Source organism: Palaemon carinicauda, chromosome 40 (genome assembly GCF_036898095.1).
Source record: "Palaemon carinicauda isolate YSFRI2023 chromosome 40, ASM3689809v2, whole genome shotgun sequence".
In the NCBI taxonomy this organism is placed as follows: Eukaryota; Metazoa; Arthropoda; class Malacostraca; order Decapoda; family Palaemonidae; genus Palaemon; species Palaemon carinicauda.
In genome coordinates, this window is record NC_090764.1 from 19,544,089 (window position 1) to 19,565,504 (window position 21,416).

Below are 21,416 nucleotides of genomic sequence, written 5' to 3' on the forward strand. Positions count from 1 at the left end.
TTCGCTAAAGATCAATAACTACCATAGTAGGTGTGAGCCGCTGAACTTCAGATGTCTATGCCTCTGTAGCTCATTTAATACGTGTTAGTTGATGCTCTGAAAAAGGTAAGCCTTCGATAGTTGATCATCAATGGGTATAGAGACATTTTGTTTTAATATTGAAGTGGAAACTTATTGTAAAGCCAATTCTTGCTAGTACAGAGACTGTACGGTATAGTTGCTAAGTAGACGCCGTGTCATCCTGACTACTTTAATTAGAGTAATTAAGTCCTCAGTTAGGGTTTGTTTGTTTCACAGGGACAGTATTTTATTTTAATTTTAGGAAAGGCTATTGATAGAAGGACTTTATAAGCCTTTGTGTATCATCTTTGATAATTTGTGTGATTAATAAAACGATCAAAACAATCTTTTTTTACCTTTTCTAGCATTTCTGCTCGAAGACAAATGACAATTTGAAGTCAATTTTGGAATGTATTGGTATTCCATCTTTCTCATCAGAAAGACTTAAGGACCTTCTGGAGCTTTGCCAGGAAAGCATTCAACTTTTCTACTGATGACGAAAGACAACTTCGAGTCGAACCAAGTGCTGGGAGAGTTTTGAAGACTATTTCAGATCCTGGAGCCTTTTAGGAATTTCCTAAAGACCTTAATGTGTACTGTACTTCTCCCTCCCCCCTAATCTAAGCTACAAGCCGTGTCCTTACTTAACGGAGAGGGCTGATGCCCCCCTGCGACCCCCCCTCACACTGCCGTATTCTTAGTCAGCCGTCATACATAAAGGTGGCTGCTATCATACATACACCCCGAACTTTGGGTCACAAACTTAAAACGGGAAATTTTTAGGTAAATCGGTGAATATATATTTTAATTTCTAGCCAAATACATGAACCATATATTTTTCCTACTTGCTTTCTTATGTTTTATGCATTTCTGACCGTGGTTATTGGGGCAAACCACCTGTTCATGAGTTTTTGGACCCCCTTATGTAAAGACAATTATGGGGGACCCCAGTGGGAAACTGGGTCTTTTTGGGTGGGGAAATGTCATAAACGAGTGATTTGCAGCAATAATAATGGTCAGAGATGCAAAATAAGCCCAAGATAACCAGCTGGAAAAATATATGGTTCGTGGAAATGGTTGAAAATAGGCCAAAACATGATTCAACTTTTGAAATTTGTAAAAGGGTACAGAACTAACAAACCCACCTAACCTAACCTAGTAGTTCCCAGGTCACAACCCCTAGACGGGGGCCAAGCCCCCCCAGACCCCCTTTCCCAGGTCACAACCCCTAGCCAGGGCAAGCCCCCGGACCCCTTCCCAGGTCACAACTGCTAGCCGGTGTGACGGTCTGAACGATCCCCCGGTCTCAGAATTCTCCTTGACATTGTATAATGGTTCTTTTCCGCCATTAGCTTGCTTCACTCGCATGAAAATAAAACATCAAGTTCGTATGTACTGGCAAGCGGTAATGTTGAGCTGCGCACGCTAACATTACAGGAAAATAAAACAACTTCGTATGCACTGGCAAACGGTAATGTTCGCGCATGCGCAGATTATCAAGGAGAATTCTGAGACCAGGGGATAGTTCAGACCGTCACACCGGGCACCCCCTTCCCAGATCACAAACTAAAAATAAGTCGCAAATAAATCCTTTCATTATGATAAAGTAAAACACAAATAAATCCTTTCATTATGATAAAGTAAATCACAAATAAATCCTTTCATTATTAAAAAGTAAATCACAAATAAATCCTTTCATTATGATAAAGTAAATCACAAATAAATCCTTTCATTATGATAAAGTAAATCACAACTAATTCCTTACCTTATGATTGACATCGTCGCCTTTTTTGTTTTCTTGACAATTATTACAAAAGCTTTGCTGTAAAAAATGTACTGGCCTTCCCTGAAAATTAAGTCAGAATCGGACCTTTGAGGCCTTATTTCGCTTTTATTTTTTAATTTCACATGAGTAACAATACAGTAGCTATACAGTGAACGGAGAGCATTTCCATCATAATCAATTGCCGATATAAACGAAATTACTGTACACTAAATTTCGAAATAGATTGATGTTTACTCTTCGAGACATCTTTACGAGATGGTGGTTAACTTAAAACTGAAGGCGAAGGTGGGAAAAAAATGGCTGTTGTAGAACAACATCCGGGAACTTATGAAGACGTAATTGTAAGCTGTTAATTGGTTTAATAAAACCACCTGACAAATACTTCATTGTAAATGCACAGAAAGCTCCGCAATCCATGGGAAAAAACGCATGTGCAATAAGTCCCCTTCAGTCTCTCAAATGTAAACAATGGACTTAGAGTGAAAAACATACTTCACATTTAAATCGACCGATACGTAAGTTATTATGCCCCAGCCCCCATTAAACATATAGAGAAAGACAACAAACTAGCCAGCACTCGCCCATTTCTTATAGCGAATTTCATTTTTGCCAGCAATTAAACTGTCATATATTACCCGGTAAATCTTTAAATTTTAGGCACATGTACCATATATTTTTCTTACAAGTTGTCCTCTGTTTTACCCTCTATATGATAACAATTATGTGGGGTCTTAGTGGAAAACTGGGGTGGTACGGTGGTTTTGTGTGGTGAAATGCCAAAAACGTACAATCTCGAACGTGTGACTCGTCCTTAGCTTACATTTTCCGTAAACAGCTTCAACATCACAAACACGTTTCTATCATAACCTATTCTTATAATCATGATAGTTGAAATAATGTATTGGCTTTAGTACACTGCGTGACTCAAAGTTAAACACACTTAACCCTGAGGTTAGGTGTGTAACCAAAAGTCATACAAAATACAGATGCATTCTGACCTAACCTTACATAATGTCAACCCATTTTTAACCCTTTTACCCCCAGGCTATTTGGAACTTGCCAACCCTTAACCCCCAGGGGTTATTTTTTTTTTCAAGCACATCTTGCAGTATATTTTTTTTAAATTGCTCTAACAGCCTAATTTTTGTCATAGAGAGGTCAGGTTCGTCTCATTCTCTTGGAAAATGCCTGAACTTTCTCAAAAAATTATAAAAAATATGCAAAAAAAAAAAAAAAATAGCAGTTTTTTGCAAGGACGTACCGGTACGTCCATGGGGGTAAAGGGATGAATTTTGTGAAACATACCTGTACGTCCTTTGGGGGTAAAAGGGTTAATTGTCTATTGATGATTCCTACCCTTTCAACGATAGGGAACATACTGTATATGGTGAGGATTAGGTTTATGGACACGAATCATGATTATTTGTGAGTAATATCCTCTTACAGTTTTCGCAATTACATGCCCATTTATGTATTAGGGGGAAGAAGTGTGACTGTATTCCCGGTAATGCTCAAGCCGTCATCCGTTTCAAAGGACAAATCCAAGTTGATGAATCCATACATCAGTAGGATACTAATGGGTGTTACTAGAAGAGGTTGAGCTTTTCGAAAAGGTCACTGTATCTCTTAGTGATAAACTAAGTTTATTTATTGGAGAAAAAACCTGATGACATGCAGACAGACCTCCGCTATCTTCAGTACAATATTGTCTAACCATTAACCTATTACTGCACTTATTTTGATTTTGTGAAAAATAAAAGTATTTTGAACTTTTTTTATATTCAATTAACATTTGAATAAGCTAGTAGAGATATGTGATGGATTTTTTCATGGTATTTGAGTTTTGGAGATGGCTGTCACTAGCAGGTCTTGCAAAGGAATAACAACTGTATAATGTTCCTTCAGGCGTTAACGTATTCTGCATGTCATTGAATTTATTTTAGCTGTGATCATATGTGTCGTTTATGTCTATCAACAGAAGTTTATTGTATTTCAGAATCACTCTTGGTACAAAGTTTTCTTGTATGTTTCAGGCTACGATGGAATCTGTTGGGTTCAGACAAGATTCACTTGTGTACAAATATGTTAAGATTACAGCAGTTGTGGCCCTTTACTGGTGAGTAAAACGTTATCATTTTGTAAGTGTTACGTGCCTGTTCTATATTTTCTTTTCTAGTTTCAATTTTAATACTATAGTATTAATATTACCATCAGTCTGCATCATTTGTCCCTGGGTTGTGATCCTTGTGAAGGAGTTTTAGTCTTTGATGAAATAATGTCAGTGTTAAGATGTTGGATTTTAAATGTGTTACCATTTCTTTTTAAGTTTTATATTAGTTGTGTGGTTGGTTTTCCTCTACATTTTTATAACCAATTTGTATCATTTGCTCCTCGCGTACAAACCTATTAGCATGGTTCTCGGTATGCAATGAAATGAGACGTGCTCTAAGATGTTTCTTTTCATTATATAGTTTAATCAATTTAGTTACTTGAAGTATGATTCCATTAAAATGAATTGGAATTGTTGAAAAAAATAGTCATGTTATAAATCAAATGAAGAATTTAGGTAAACTACAAAATTGTCATATCACCTCGGCTTGTAGGCTGTTGCGAAGTCATTTGGGTAAATATTACACATGTTAATAGCAGAGTTATATGATGTATCAAATGATGCAAACGACAAGATGTTGGGTTAAGCTACGTAATAATAAAAGGAACTCTTCACTTAAAGTAGGCCATCAGTAATTATTCGATGAGAGTTCTTCATAGTTTGGTTCTGCCTACACTTAGTGTCAAAGGCTTTTCTGAGAATACAGTACTGTACTGTATACTGGTTTGAATGCATTTTGAATAAGTAGGTGTTAAGGATAAAAGATGCAAGATTTTAGTTGGTTAGAATTTCTTTTTACCCTAAGACATTACTTGGCATTCTATGTATGAAAGCCCCCACTTATTTTAGTTTTATTGTCTTGTTTTGTAAACTTTTTTTCATGTATTTTAAACTTTCATCTTGATGAACTATTAAAGATTATTTCCTTCCATCCAGGGTCGTCTCCATATCAATGGTGTTTGTCAACAAGCGCCTTCTCGGGGGATCAACAATGGGAGATAAAGACGCTCCACTCTTTGTCACATGGTTTCAATGTGTAGTTACGGTAGCTGCATGTTTTGTTCTCACTCAGGCATCAAAGTTCTTCCCAAAGTTAGTGACATTTCCAGAAATTGGCCCTCTGGAAAGAACTAAAGTCAGGCAGGTAATATGTGATACACTGCCTATTTCATGATATTCAATTTGTAATGCAAGTTAATGTACATTTACTCAAGTATTGGTTTTTAGAGTTTGAATGTACTAATACAAATTTTTTTGGTACATGTGTTATATGTTAAAAGATGTTGGTGAGAGACTCATAACATTATAACCAGGTTAAAGAAGTGGCGATAGTTAGCTAGAGGGTGGCAGGTAAGCCCCGTCGACCCATCAAGCCATAGAGCTCGTACAGTACTGTACTTTGTTTTGAGCTGCCAAATAATACAGATGTAGTACTGGTATCCTCATCTGGCTGTTTTAATCTTTAGAAAGTTGGATAGATTTGCAGATATTTCGCAATAACCTATGCGACAGTTTTCTGTGCAAACCTGCTGATATGCACATTGTTGTTCCTGTTAGGCAGCATTCTTGTTAGCTGTTTATTCCCTCGCTAGTGTGGCTGTGACAACTGTGACGACATAATCCTTATGAAGTCGGTAATCCTTAGACATCAGTGTGCTCCGTCGGAGTAGGAAAGTTTTGCTGCCGCTGAGTGTGAAGGGGAAGGGCACCATCCTTCTTACCTTTAGTGCCTTTCCTATCCTGGAAAGGGGCTAAGGACGTATCACCTAGTTGCTCTGTCTCTTCATATAGTTTTTGTGGTCTCTGTTTGAGTGGGTCATCATCGATCTGTGTGACCTGGCAGAAGTCAAACTTCAAGTTCTTCCTACAGCAAAGGAAGGAATAAGAGAAAAGATCCAAGAACACTTTCAAAGATGAGTCGAGTAAAGACAGACATTTTTCTCTGCCCATTACCTATGGGAATATATCCATGGATTGTAGACTAGTATCCTTTCCCTAGTGATACTGGCTCAAGAAATCATTAAGCAAACATAGATCCTTCAGGGAACAAGAAACCTCTCGTCTGAGATAGCGGTTACGTTGTAAGTCTAGAATTATTCACTTAAGATATGTACTATAGTAGATTAGGTGAGAAATGTGTAGGTGAAGGATACATCAGTAATTTGAGATGTTTTTGATGTGGAAAGAATGAAGGATGTTAGGTTGGTAAAGAATATACAGTACAACTATTAAAGGCAATGGTAGAAGGCCTTGGGAAACATGGATAGAATATGTGAATCGGTACATTTTAACGTTAGAAAGATTGGACCTAAATATCCGGTAAGTAAGATCATGTGTACATTATGAGAGATGAGCAATGCAGCATGTTTAAAGGTTAAAGGCTGCTCATGAATGGCAGAGGTAAGGGACAGTGACATTGCCCTATCAAGCAGGACAATGCCCTAGATACTGACCATATATACTCATTATCAATGCCCAAGCCCCTCTTCACCCAAGCTAGAACCAATGGGGGCCAGACAGTGGCTGCTGATGACTCAGTAGGTAGACCTATAAGCTCCTCCAAACCCCCCATCCTTAGCTCACAAGGATGGTGAGGTTGCAGCAACCAAAGAAACTAATGTGTTTGAGCAGGACTAGAACCCCAGTCTGGCGTTCACCAGTCAGGGACGTTACAACATTGACCACCACAACCTTAATTAGCCTGATTAGCCTTCCTTGTTGGCAAATTTTGTGGAAGTTTTCCTTTGTGGGTGTTCACTCATGAATTGTCTGTTATAATATAAATGTGGCTATGATCTTGTGTTTTATTTTTTTTCTAGAGAGCCATATACTTAATTTGTTACATATTCCTTTCCAGATATAACTGCAATCTTTTTCTTTTATATTTTTACTCTTCATTATAGATTATGTATTTGTTTCAGCTTTTGCAATTTCTTTAGCATTTCAGTCTTTTGGCAGAACTTCAATTCAATACTCCTTGTCATTCAAAACTGTATTTATCCATGACATTCCTAATGCTATTTCTGTATGTTATAATTTTTTATAAACAACACCAATTCTGTACGTTGTAATTTCCATGAGCAATGCTATTTATGTATGTTGCAATTTTTTATGAACATTCAGGAAGTCATCTTTATAATACTGTATATACATTACTCTCTTTTGACAGGTTTTACCCTTAACATTCATGTTCGTAGGCATGATCACCTTAAACAACCTGTGCTTGAAGTACGTTGGTGTAGCATTTTACTACGTAGGAAGATCGTTATCAACTGTCTTCAATGTTCTCTTCACATATTTGTTATTAGGTAAGTTTTTCAGTATACATTAGGTGTTTTGTGATCTAGTTTTCTCATAACAAACCTGCTACTCGTAGTTAGCCCTCATTCATTGTTTTCATGAATCCTGTTAAATTTGGGCCATGGAGATAGGTATGTGACATATGCATTCATAATATTAAAGAAATCCTATACAGGTCCTTAACTTTCAAACTTAATTGGTTCCAAGAAGCTGTTTGTAAGGCAAATTTTGTTACATTTAGGCCTATGGTAGGCCTAACCTGAATCCCATGCTTATGATTTCCAGCTGCAAAAGTCATCAAATAGTTGGGTTTCATATGAAACAGATATCAGGTGTACCAACCGTGTGTCACACGATCGTACATAGTTCCTTTTGTGTATATATTATGCTTGTATCTTCGCTCTCCCCTTGCACTAAAAAGAACCTGAATAAACATGCCTGTTTTTCTCACCGGGAACGGTGTCCGTTTTGGACATGAAATTTCCTGTTGTATTGAGCTTTTGTATATAAAGGAGTGTGTTCTATAATAAACTCACTCAGTTGCTTTCATCCTGTCTTTGAGTCACAACCTTCTCTCGGCCCGTCACACAGGTTATTACAAATGTCGTTTCGCTTACTGTATCAAATGATATAATATTGTTTTTTTACGGTATTTCTTTATTTTATCTTTAAATTTTCAGTTGGATTTGTGTATATCTCCAAATGTTTTTTTAGGTTGAGGACCTGTATAAATTTTTTCTTTTTCAGGTCAGAAAACATCTCTTCCTGCAGTAATCTGTTGTGCTGTTATAATTGGAGGATTCTTTTTAGGAGTAGACCAAGAGAATGAAGCAGGTTAGTAGTTTACATTGTCAGCTATGAATTGCATCAATATGAATGTCTCAGATTGTACAGTCAGTTGTCTAATAATCAGGATTGGTTGTTGATCAATGCATACCCCATATGAAGCATCTATTACTTATCAGCCGTGCCTTTTGTTACAGGTTTCTTATTGTAATTAACATATTTTTATCTCTTGTCATATTTGCTGTTAATTGGGAAAGTTTAGCTTAATATTTTCTGAAGTAGAGTAGATTACAAGATTAATATCAAATTTTTTCAGGCTCTTTGTCGATTATGGGAGTAATCTTTGGAGTCATGGCGTCAGCGTTCGTTTCTCTTTTTGCTATTTTTACCAAAAAAGTAAGTACCTATGTTCATATATTTATTACTTCTGAAATAATGTATGTTACACCTTTTCATTTAACACAGAGTAGATTCATAGTTTCAAGATCAGGCATGAGATAGAGAATGAGAGAAACCCCGATTCATATAGTTCCAGATCTAAGCAGGAAAATTCTGACCTTAGAGGAATCGTGAAATTGCAGTATTTGACAACTGGAGTCACCTTGCATTGGGTCTTATTCAACTTTAGTTCATACACGTTTGTATCTATGAGCGCGCATTATAATCTCATACAATTACTATTCTTAGTATTGGTGTATAGCATCTGTACGATTTTGAGATGGCTTGTCATTTGGTTGCAACCAGGGCTTGAGAGATGCTAAGAACAAAAGGAAAAGGACAGCGGGGTAGGTTTTTGCCCTAGTAGATATTATCTTACCACCAAGGCCAACTCATCCAAACTAAAACTGGACTTCTCTTAACTTTATCTCTGTTTGACTTTGGATTTCATCACTCATAAAACATGTAGAGAGGGGAGTTTGGATAACATTCCTCCTCACTTGAAGAGTTGGTGTATGAGGTGAGAGTCTCATGCCAAATCCTACTCTGTTAGGTCTCTTTACAACAGACTGATGACCCTTAGAGCATTAGAAGCATTGTGTTTATTTTTGTATAAGACCTAGGATGACTGGTTTGAAAGGTATATGCAAATGAGGCAAATACAAACATTACTATTTAAAGGAAAAGTAATTACAAATGAAAGGTAATTAAAATATCACAAAAATAAGCAAGAATTCCTTGAAAAAGAAACAAAATTGGTGCTACAGAGTCGCACAGAAAAGTGGCAATAAAGCTTCCAGCTTGTGTATGGGGCTGGGTATTGCAGTAGAGATCTAGAGTTCTGATTTTGAACTGAGCAAGTCGGTGTAACTTTAATTTCCATGTTCAAAAATTGGGTAATATTATTTATATGATTGAAGAATTTATGAGAAAAAAATACTTTCGTGTTATATAAATAATAAACTATACAAACTCGTTACTCGGCAAATTTATCATCTCTTCCCAGTCCCTCTGATCTTGAAGTATAATTTGCAGACCAAAGAACGTCATGCAGATGATAAATGATTATACGAAGCATGGGCCAAGATGCCAATGATCCGCTGGCCGTTAGAAAAAAATTGTAGTTCTTGTGATATACTAAAAATCCCACAAATGTGGACTTAATCGAGTTATAGGTTTGTATGGAATTTCTGGTTTAGAATAAAGATTCAATACATCTTTTACTAGGAATTATTAACGTGATTTTAAAATGGTTAGGCTCATTGATTGACCTAGAAAATATTAACTGATCATTTTGATATTTAAGAATAGTAGTTTAACCGTTGTAGCGATAAAATTCAACATTACACTTATGTCAAGGTACTGAAACGATTTTTTGTCATGTTTTCAGGTTCTTCCATGTGTGGATGGTTCTGTGTGGCTTTTGTCATATTACAACAATGCTTTAGCCTGTGTGCTATTCTTACCCCTTATCTTGTTAGCTGGGGAAGTTCCTGCAGTATTAAGCCTTCTGTCAGAGGGATTACATTATTGGTTAACAATGGTTGTTGGAGGCCTGTTTGGTTTTGCCATTGGTTATGTTACGGGGCTCCAGATTCAGGTGAGGACATTTATAGTTTTAAGGAAAATTTGTAAAGTTTCAATGCTGTACTTTTAAGGGTAATTTTCTTTATGTTGTAAATAATGCTGAAGTTTAGTTTTTTAAAATGCATATATTTTATAGGCATGTACTCTCAGCAATACTAAAATTTGAAGTTACCAGTATGTATAGTTTTTGAGTTGCAGTATCTACCAAAATTCCATGATTGGAAAAACGTGTTTAATGAACATCATCAAAATTATGCAAACTGTACTTGGTAAATTTTATCATATTGGTAGTTATGTACAAAACTATAAAACTGGCAAGTAACCTTTTTATGACACACTAACTTCCAAGTAGTTAATTAGATGCAAAAAAGCACAGGGTGTTTGAAATCTTCCTGCCATTAGAGTATTTTTTGTGAATATTTGATTTTTTATTTAGTAAGTTATACTGTTCTCTGTGTCGCAATATAGTGAAATCGCCAAGCACAAACTCGTGTAATGCGAAGGCTGACTGTACTGAAATACTGTACTTAATTTTCTTTAAATGATTGGGCTTGTTTCTTGTTTCTTGTTTTGGGTTTAAATCCAACCCTCCACTGAAGTCGAGTGAACTACTTCTCGGGCGGGTCCATATTAATCATCTAACGAAACATTTTCATTATAACTTATACAACTATTTGATTGTAGCATCTTCCAAATCATATGATCTTGTGAAAAGTAATGTCTTTAGTTTCTTCTTAAATTCAATTGCTCCCTTTAGGTCCTTCATTTCAGTTGGCAGTTTATAATAATGTCTAGGCACACAGTAGCTAAAAGCCCTTTCACCAAATTTACTATTTGTTCTTGGTTCAGATAGCCTATGTTTGTCACTCATGTGTCTTATGTTAACATTTTTTTCTAGTTCTTGTTTGTTTAGGCATTTTTTTAGATATTTTGGTTCAGTATCTTAAACGTTAGTAAGAGTAGCTTGTATTCAATTCTCGCTTTTACCGGCAGCCAGTGTAATTTAATTAGTGCAGGGGTAACTCTTTCCCTATTGTGTAGTACTTTGATTAATCTAGCGGCTCTGTTTTGTACTCTGAATTTTCTTCAGCTGACATTATTTTTCCTGATATACTGTAGTACGTCATGCTGTTATTTTTTTATTTCCAGGTAACATCTCCTCTTACTCACAACATAAGTGGAACAGCCAAAGCCTGTGCTCAAACTGTATTAGCTACTTGGTGGTATTCTGACGTCAAGGCATTACTTTGGTGGGTGAGCAATGCGGTAGTACTCGGAGGTTCAATGGCATACACCAAAGTAAAGCAGCTAGAGATGAAAGCCAGCCATAATGCCCCAAGAGAACCCTCCTGCGGTAAAGATAAAGTTTGAAATTTTGTTTTAAATCTTTTGTATAGTGTACTTGTAAAGTTATGTCATCACTTGATGTTACAATCAAGTGATTTTAATTGAAGTTTAACAATTTTGGAAGTGAACAAGTTTAGAAAAAAACATTTTCTAGACATAAACCCCAGCTCCACAAAGTGGTTAAAGGGACAAGTCGTTAAACCATGTATGATATAGAAATCACAGTTGTTGTTCACACAATTTTGAGTTTATTTTGGTTTGAAAAATCACAGTTTTGTGTGCCTCTGTCACATGTATTAAAGCTTTCTTATTGTAAGCATAGTGGTGGAACCAAGGAGAGTTGTGAGTTTTGATTAGGGTTTATGATTTGAACACTATATTACTACTGTCTAAATTATACCTCAGATTTTGTGTACCTGCTTCTACATTTGGAACTTTTATATCTTACCAGTAATTTGAAGGAAAGGGTGGCCGTATGAAATATGATAATTTGGTTTACACCTTATTTCATGCACTTGAATGGAGAGAACAAGATAAACTTTATAGCACTGATTAAGAACATCATGATAATTTATGTAAGTATTGTATATTTCATTCTGTATAACTGAATGTCTTGTGGTATCATTGGACAGTTGGGCTCAAGTTAAAGGTAGATTAGAATTTAAAGAAGAAGAAGAGATTTGTATTGATGTCATTTAGAGGTAATGTACTCGATCTAAAATTCTATGAATTAGGCAAAATGGATGACATTCCCATGTAGAATTTATGGCAATTCTACCCTATCATATAGGCATTGGAATCCATGATAATGTGAAATAAGAATTTTCACACAGTGATAGGAGATTGATGAAGTTTTTTTTTATCTCCCATTCCCCCAAGGTTACAGAACTCTATTCACAGCGAGTTTTTTAATTGTTTTGCTATTACTCTAGCAGAAGTAATGTAGAATAGGTTGTGCCATCCATTTCTACCTCATTTCCATGGTCACAATGTCCATTTGGAGATTGCACACTAAGCTTAGTAGTTTTGTGCAATGGTAGCCTATTGTAAACGCCAATTCAGACCGTGGGTTGAGAGTTCGAATCCAGCTCAGAACAAATGTTTCCTTTTAGAGAAATAGAATGTTAAATATGTACTTTATTTCAATCTTATTTATATGAAGCAATACAATTTAGGTTATTTTATGAATTTAATTATTCTTATCTTATTTAATGTCGTTATTAGATGTTTTATGATGCCATTCACTTGGAATATTTAAATATTTATGATGCAAACCTCAGAACAGAATTTTAATCAAAAGTTTTAGGTTAGACTTTTTAAGAAATGCTGCTTGTCTATAAAGTTCAGGATTAGCACACAAGATCTTCAAGATTCACGTGATAATCATTACATTCTCTGCTTTACATTCTTTGATTGGATAATAAGAGATACCCGCAAAAGCATAAAATCTGCGGATACGTGTATCCTATCACAACAGTACAGTACAGTACTTTTAAACTTATCATTTTCTTTTATAATTAAAGAAAACCATTGCTTCTCTTTAGAAACATTGTAATTGATGCAGAAGCTATAAATAATTTTTTGTAATCCAAGCACAGTACATCATTACTGACAAAGCAGTAAGATAGAGTGTGAAAGAATCATGACAAATGCTATTAAGACTCATGTTGAACATTTATAAGACAGTTATCAGGCCCACACTGTTATACGGGACAGAAACTTTGAGGCAGTTTTGGAGAGAACCGAGATGAGGGTGGCAGGATGGATTGCTGGAATATCAATACTGGAGGGAGAGTAAAGATATAAAAAGAGTGTGTGGTAAATTTATATGTAATTTAAAGGAGAAGGCTAGGCAAGCTTGTCTTATAACTATGGCCATGTAATGAGGAGAGAGGAAGTGGATGCAATCAAGAGAGCTAAGAACATGCTAGTGACGGGGAAGAGTGTGGGGCATCAGCGGGTCAGATAGATGGATGTGGCGAGAGGGGATATGGGTGAGGTTGAATTAGGGGAAAAAGAAAAATGGAATAGCACTACTGTAGATAGAAAAGGTTAACCCTCGGTGGCCAACCCTGCTATACAGTGGGATTAATAAGGTCGAAAGAAGACAACGACTTTACTATTACAGTACATGTACTGTACTGTATATGTACAATATCTGTAAAATGTTCAAAACTTGACATTTTACAAAACTGTTTACCCTTGTGGATAATCAAATCCACAAATGTGAAATCAGTCAAAGTTAAGGGACGACTGTATTTCTTCTTTTTTAAATATTCGGCCATTTCTTTTGCTATTTACTAAGCTTGCTTGAACTGTTAAGCCCAAGTGCTGGTTTTCAACCATCTTTAATTGCTAACCACTCTAATAACAAAAGCTCCCCCATGTTTGATTCCTTCACTTTCACTTAATGGCTACTGTCGATAACTTGGGTTTTTAAGACCCCTATACTGTACATGTTTTGTGTCTTTTAAGGCTATTTATGTGCCTACACTTGCTTTGTCGACTTTGTTTTCTTCCATTTGACAACCATCCACAATCATTCAATCTTATTTGGCTTCTTCATTTATACTCTTGAATACTATCTATGAGCCTTCGTGCTTGTTGGGTGCCTCCACTACACCTTCAACCAGGGATTCTTGGATTTCTTTTTAGTATTTTAATCTGATTCACCTGTTTTATCTCCCCACCTGTTTTATCTCCCATGTTACTATTAAGCTAGTGTAGGGCCAAGTCATGTGACTGTCTCTGCTGTATGATTGGTCTACTTTGATTCCCTCTTATGGTGACAGTTAATAATAAACCTCTACACTTACCTAGCTCCATCACTATATGTCCATTGACTTTCACAGATAACAGAGCCTTTTTTTTTTTTTTTTTGGTCGGCACCACTTTATGGTGTTTTTGAGGATGAGTTGATGGCTTTGGGTCTTGTTATTTTTGTTCATGTACTTGTATATATGGATATTTTTTCTTCTTCAGTTACACAAAAACTTGACTTATTGAGAAAGTCTCTTAAAATTTTGTTGATCAATCTATCCTGAGGAAATTTTTTAACCCTTTCAATCTACCTTGTTTTGAGTATTGTTCTCCTGTCTGGTCTTATGCTACTGACTTATGGTCTATTGAATTCCTTATTTCTGATCTGGATATTAATCGCTGGCGCCATCATTCAGTTAGTTCTTCATGCACGTTGCATAAGATTTTTCATAATTCAGACCATCCATTATATTCGGATCTTCCCAGACTGTACTATCCTGTAAATAGTACTCTTGTAAATTATTTTCTTTTGAAAAGGTTGACATTTATTATATATTTTATATACGACAGATCTATTTTAACGTTGTTACTGGTCTTAGAATATTTTATATTTTGGAATCATTGCTATTATGTATTATATTTGATGTTTCTTTATTTTCTTTCTTCAGTGGGCTATTTTTTTTGTTGAAGCTCTTTGGCTTATAGCATCCTGCTTTTCCATCTAGGGTTGTAGCTTGACTAGTAATAATAAAATATAAACTTTTTTAAATTTGAAATAGTCAGTCTTCTGTTCCAGGACAGTTTTTTTTGTCCTGGTATTCCATTTTACAAGAAATATTCAAGTTTGTTTTACAGAATTAGATTTTCCATAAAAAATTGAGTATTGGTTAACAGATTGTGCCTAGCCTTTTTAAATTCTGATGAAGCATTGTGGTAGCTGATTAATGGTTGTTTTTTTACTTGCTAATTACTTGATCTTTTTTTTATAAATTACTCTAGGACACTTAAGGCCACAAAGTCTTTGATGTTAACCCTTTTACCCCCAAAGGACGTACTGGTACGTTTCACAAAAGCCACCCCTTTACCCCCATGGACGTACCGGTACGTCCTTGCAAAAAGATGCTATTCAAATTTTTTTTTTCATATTTTTGATAATTTTTTGAAAAAATTCAGGCCTTTTCCAAGAGACTGAGACCAATCTGACCTCTCTATGACAAAAATTAAGGCTGTTAGAGCAATTCAAAAAAAATATACTGCAAAATGTGCTGGGAAAAAAAGGGTTGGAAATTTCCAAATACCCCGGGGGTAAAAGGTTTAAGGCCACAAAGTCTTTGATGTTAAAAATATTTGGTAAAAGATTGTTACCTCTGCTGAAATACTAAAAATACTATACGAGTCATTCTGGTTGCTTGCTTTAAAGCCCTGTCCACACGATCGAGCATCCCCGACGAGCAAAGTGATACCAGACCACAATAGTTAGTAAGAATGAGGGTTAATGACGTCAGAAGCGGGACAAACACAGACAGGGATCTGGCATCATACGGTGTTGCCAGATCCCTGCCTTTAGTTTTCCCGCTTCTGACGTCATCAACCCTCATTTTCACTAACAATTGTGGCCTGGTATCACTGCTTGCCCATCGGGGATGCTTGATCGTGTGGACAGGGCTTAAGAAGGATTACTTTGGGCATTATACTGTAAGAAATAAAAGCTTTAAGTGGGCATCTCATGCCCTTAAAAAAATAGTTCAAACAGTAAGCGTGGTAATTATTAAGCATTAGACCATTGGAGATATTTCCTGGGTGAAGTTGCAGGTATGCTAAATCATTAGAGGCTTCAGTTGTGTTAATATTAGTAGTCTCAAGCAGAAGTGTGTGTTTTATGGATTTGGATAAGGTTTGCAGTGTTGTGATTCTTGTTATGTACTGGGATATTTTTATAATAAATATTTTTCTACTTATTTCACATATCATTGACTTTGAGCTGATGGAGTTACAGTAAATCCTTTCACAACCTGTGTTGCTTGGTGAATAATGCAGGTGTACATGATGTTTGGTGAATACAGGTGTACTAATTGTATATTAAAGTAATCTTGGCTATTAGAAAGGTGAGTAACTTTTATCTTGTTCCCGTTGCAAAGATACCAAAAAAAAAAAAAAAAAGCCCCTTGTAGATAGTACAGTAGTTTTTGTTCATTGTTCCTAATGTTTGAGGACTTTGAAAACATCAGTCAGATGTAGCTAGTTTAGGATGATAGAATGTTCCTTAGATTTATGTTGTTTGCATACTGATGGATATTTTCATAGATCTGGTGACAGCGAACATAATCTTTCATATGTCTTTTTTTATAATATATAGTAGTCATATTTCAGTAGATATCATTTAATTTTCATCATCATTTAATTTCTTCCTCAAGGGGTTCAATGATCATTTATTTATAGTACTCTTTATTTCATATTTAGAAACGTTTTAGCAATTCATAGTAGTGTGTGGTTTTTAAGAGGTATGGGATAATTTTACATTTGGAATACTGTACTGTAATTGGTCCTTTTTTATGAAATTAGTCTTTAGTTTGTCAAGTTAATTGTTAATTGAAGTTTATTTTGTCGTATGACAGGTGATTTTGTTCTAAGGCGCTACAGTCGTAAGAAAACCCTCGCCTATTTCTTGTGATAAAACAAGTGAATAAAAACCCTTACATTTTTCTTATTGACTCTGTATCCTTGTGATTAATAAAAAGACTACGGGAAAATATTTCCCATCATCATTATGTTAGCCACTCTTTCCCATCTGTATTTTAGTGTCGCCTTCCTGATTTTGTATTGGCAGAAATTTTATGCTATTTTGAATTTTTTAGTTGATTGGCTTGCCTTTCTGTTTGATATTCAAAATCTGAAGGAATAAGGACAATAGCATGCCTTATTAAAACATCTTTGGCGCTACCAGCCTGGTGAAACGATGTGCCCCTGGGGCTGTTTAGACCATGTGCTGAAACAGCGGGTGGCAGAGAGGCTAGCAATGTAGCGGGCATTTATTTTAAGAGAGAGGTTGGAAACACCGCCATCCATAGCAGAAGGGTTAACAAACCTCTTCTTAACTGTTTCTGATCTTTGCAGATTTTTATTTTGTAGGGATTAGGCACATCATTCATTCCCACCCTGTGCTGCCTTCACTGTGCCCCTCTCCTTTTCTTAAATCATATTGGAATTATTGTATGCCTTTATCTCAGCAGACAAAGTTTAAGAAGCTTTGCAGTTATCATGAGTTAGTCAAACTAGAACTTGGAGTTACATTGTGTAATTTTAATAGAGCTTCTTTGAATTATATTTTCTGAAATAAGAGTTGTTCCAAATTTGAGGACAAGGCAGGTAAAGATAAACGAGACCAAAGAGAATTAGTAAAAAATATAGAGGGCTAAAAAGCATTGCAAATGGAAAAAAGCTTGCACACCATAGGCATTATCAATTTCTCCCCCCCCCCATGAGGATATTCTAGAAGGAAGGTTTACGTGTTCATTCTTTCTGTTTTCTCCTTAATTCCAAAGTCAAAAAGGTTACCAATGATCTAGTCATATGTAGGATATATGTAGTAACATTATATTTCCCAAAAGTATAAAGGAGGAGTATTTTCTGTCATCCAATATTGTCTGGAATATGGTTGCAATTGATAGCCTGAGTTTTACATTTGAAAAGTGGTTTGTTCGAAGTACTAATCATCACAGTGTAATCTATAATGATACCACAGAAGTGAGTCAAAAGGCTCTAGAGAGAAATCCCAGTGGTTTCGTCAATCTTTAAAAGTATGAAATAGTAGGATGAGGTTCGAAGTATCTAGCCATTTTAATATTCATTAGCCTGAATGCCCAGAGAGTAAGTACTGTATGGTCAAGCCAAAGCTTTAAAGAAGGATGTGATTTGAGATTAGTAAGCAATCTGCACACTGGAAATATTTAATTTAAATAATAGAGAAAATAAATGGGAGAGGAACATACAGATTCCTAAGAGGTTCTTAAAATTTTGGATAAGACCAAAAACTGGTTTTGGAACTCAAGGATATTTGAGACCTCTTCCAAATTAAGGTAAGATAATTTAAAACTTCCTTAAAGTAGTGTTAGTCCTGGAAAGATAAGGCATTGTACAGGATGTAGATTGAATTGTGTTCGCAACATTGAGGGTACCAGTTTAATATATATGATAAATTTTGTACTTTGCTGGTTTTTCCAAGGTAAATTTTAGTGATATTTAAAGACATGTTGTTTTGCTTGTTGTTTAAATATATACACTGTTGTTTAAAGATTTATGCCATTGCTTTGCACGCCAACTGTGGTTTTGTTTAAAGGTGTTATGTAATGTGTATCTAAAAGTACCTAATATAAAGTTTTGTCTATGGAATGGCATGTCAAGATTACTGAATTTGAGACTAGAGATAAAATGTTTCTAATTTCCATAAAAAGTAGAATAGGTAATGTTTTTGTAAGGGGTGTGGTGGAAACAGTGATACTTATAGTTAAGGGCATTGGACTTTTGTTCCATAGTACCCGGTATGCTGTGAAAATATTCATTTATCTGTCTATCTATCTATTTACCAAGGCACTTTCCCCAATTTTGGGGTTTGGCCAAAGAAACAAAAGGGGACCTTTCTTCTCTCCCCCTCCTCCCAGCCTGACAAGGGATTCAGATGAGTTTGGCTGGTACTGCTAGGGTACCACAGACCACTCTCCCCCGTTATCCACCACAAATGGAGTTTCATACGGTGAATCCCCTACTGCTACTACCTCTGCGGTCACCAAGGCGACGGGAAGCCGCAAGGCCTACCGGAACTGCGTCACAATCGCTCGCCATTCATTCCTATTTATAGCATGCTCTCTTGCCTCTCTCACATCTATCTCCCTACCACCCAGAGCTTTCTTTACTTCATCCATCCACTCAAACCTTGGCCTTCCTCTTGTGCTTCTCCCATCAACTCTTGCATTCATCACCTGTAAATTTGTGTGTGGAAACCTCGAAATTTCTTTAATTTTTTATGCAGGCTATTGAATAATCTTGCTGTCTTTCAAATCCACCCCTTATGTTTTATGATGAAACAAAGGCCTTGTATAGTATATGAAGAAATATGTATCTTGTGAATCTAATAATAGATACTTGAGGTTATACAAACTTATTATAGAGCTAAGGAATTCTTTGTTTAATTTGTCTTAGCTGCTGAGCTCCTTCCAGGCCTCTCTCTCTTAGCCCTGACACGCATGCATGAAGAACGTATGTTTTAAAGTTCTTATTTTGAATAGAATTTAATGACAAAAAATAAGTTACAAGTTGACACGCATGCATGGAGAACGTATGTTTTGAGGATCTTATTTTGAATAGAGTTTAATGAGTTACTAGCAAATTAGCAAAAATTACCTCCAGCAAATTGAGGGACAAAGTATAGGGACCTGGATCCCAATCGCCGTGAACAAAAAAAGTGGGGAGAGTGCTTTATGCGAATAGGTAATTGTTCCTACACTAAATACAAACCCTCATTCTTTACTATAGGAGATATTCTAGCGCGAGCTGGAAAATACGGCAGAAAAACCTTAACAAGGTCGTTAACGACCGGACAGGAAATTACCCACCTGACAGTGGTGGGGGACCGCCAGTCGGAGTCTGCTGTTTACCTTCAATCGAATTCTAGCCGTTGCAGTGGTAACACCACTGCCCCTTCTTTATTTGCTGGCAGACTAGCCTTTCTTTTTTTTTTTTTTTTTTTTTTAATTTTGATTAATCCTTTTTCTTTTTCTTTGTAGATGTCTTCTATTTTGAGGAAGTGTTCATGACGCCTTTAAGTCACCGCTGGATGTGGATCCTCTTCCCTATGCCCCGTTACGGAGGTCATGGGTGTTCTGCTACCCTGCGGAGGATGGGTTCCCCTGCCAGGTATGTAGAAGGGGTCTTCACAGTACCTTCTCCTCCTCCTCCTCCACTTCATTGTCCTCCCCTCTTCGGAGGCTAGGAGGGAGAGATAGAGAAGAGTAAAAGGAGAGATCGCACTCCTTTGCCCAGTCGTTCTCTCCGGAGTCACAGGTGACATAGGAGGAGACATAATCGTTCTTGCTCTTCCTCGCCTTCTGTCTCTTCACGAGATGTCTCGCCGCTAGACTAAGCGCTCTCGTCACAAACTTAAGAGCGCTTCCTTCTTACCCTAACATAGGGCATCAAGAGCGTATGCGCCAACATGCGCATACGCTCCAACAAGAGCATAATTCCATCACGCGCCATGCGCTTACCTGCTCACAAACTCCTGCGCGCCATCAATCTTCTGCGCAATGGCACTCTCCTGCGCGACAGTGCTCTCCTATGCGCTCCCGCGCGCCAACATTCTCCTGCACGTGCGCATACGCATCCAACACCATCCTACGCGACAGGTAAAACCTGCGCATCAACTTTCTACTGTTAGAAGGTCTTCTGACAATGCAGCCATGCTGCCTTCTCCCGCAGCGCCAGTGCTTACCAACGCGCTAGCACTTTGCAACACGCCAGCGCTTATCAACGTGCCAGCACTTAACGGCGCACCAGCCTTCTCCCGCATCCACAAGGATATGCGCGCACGCCTGCGCGCCCATATGATTCCACTATGAGGAATTTTCTCCTGCGCACGCACTTCCTACGGCTGGCACAGACGTGCGAGATAACTCTCCCTCACGCCCGTTTACGCCTTCACCTAGATATTCTCACTGAAGAGACAGGCGAAATAGGAAGAGACATTATCGTTCTCGCTCTTTCTCGCCTTCTGTCTCTCCCCGAGAATTCCTGCCTCGAGATTAGTGAACCCTCGTTTATCGCGGTAGATAGGTTCCAAACCCGGCCGCGATAGCTGAAAATCCGCGAAGTAGGGACACCATATTTACGTATTTATTTAACATGTATATTCAGACTTTTAAAACCTTCCCTTTACATAGTACTGTTAACAAACTACCCTTTAATGTACAGAACACTTAATGCATGTACTACAGTACCCTAAACTAAAACAGGCACAAATATTAAAGGCGATTTTATATCATGCGTTTCCTAAACACGCCAAAAAGCACGATAAAAAGTGACAACCAATGTTTTGTTTACGTTTATCTCTGATCATAATGAAGAAACAGACGCATTTACACATCTGTGTATAGGTTAGTTTTTGCATCGACAGCAATCTTACCATGTATTGATTATATGTTGATTTTGTTATTACCAATGTTTTACTTAATTTTTCTTAGGACTTCCAAA

At 36.8% G+C, this 21,416-nt stretch overlaps 1 protein-coding gene across 3 annotated transcripts in view; it reads left to right on the forward strand.

Moving 5' to 3' along the window:
* The window catches only part of nac (GDP-fucose transporter nac), a 32,709-nt gene that overhangs the window by 8 nt on the left and 11,285 nt on the right, over positions 1-21,416 (forward strand). The window contains exons 1-8 of one of the 3 annotated variants that reach the window (XM_068363433.1): positions 1-105; positions 3,880-3,962; positions 4,893-5,100; positions 7,126-7,264; positions 8,004-8,090; positions 8,359-8,438; positions 9,871-10,080; positions 11,217-11,421. The exon at positions 1-105 is cut by the window's left edge and continues 8 nt beyond it. In XM_068363433.1, coding sequence (XP_068219534.1) covers positions 3,886-3,962; positions 4,893-5,100; positions 7,126-7,264; positions 8,004-8,090; positions 8,359-8,438; positions 9,871-10,080; positions 11,217-11,421 — 1,006 coding nt within the window. In that variant the 5' untranslated portion in view covers positions 1-105; positions 3,880-3,885. Of the gene's footprint in view, positions 106-235; positions 260-3,870; positions 3,963-4,892; positions 5,101-7,125; positions 7,265-8,003; positions 8,091-8,358; positions 8,439-9,870; positions 10,081-11,216; positions 11,422-21,416 lie in introns of those variants that run through there. The other 2 variants (XM_068363434.1, XM_068363432.1) reach the window with 2 other exon arrangements.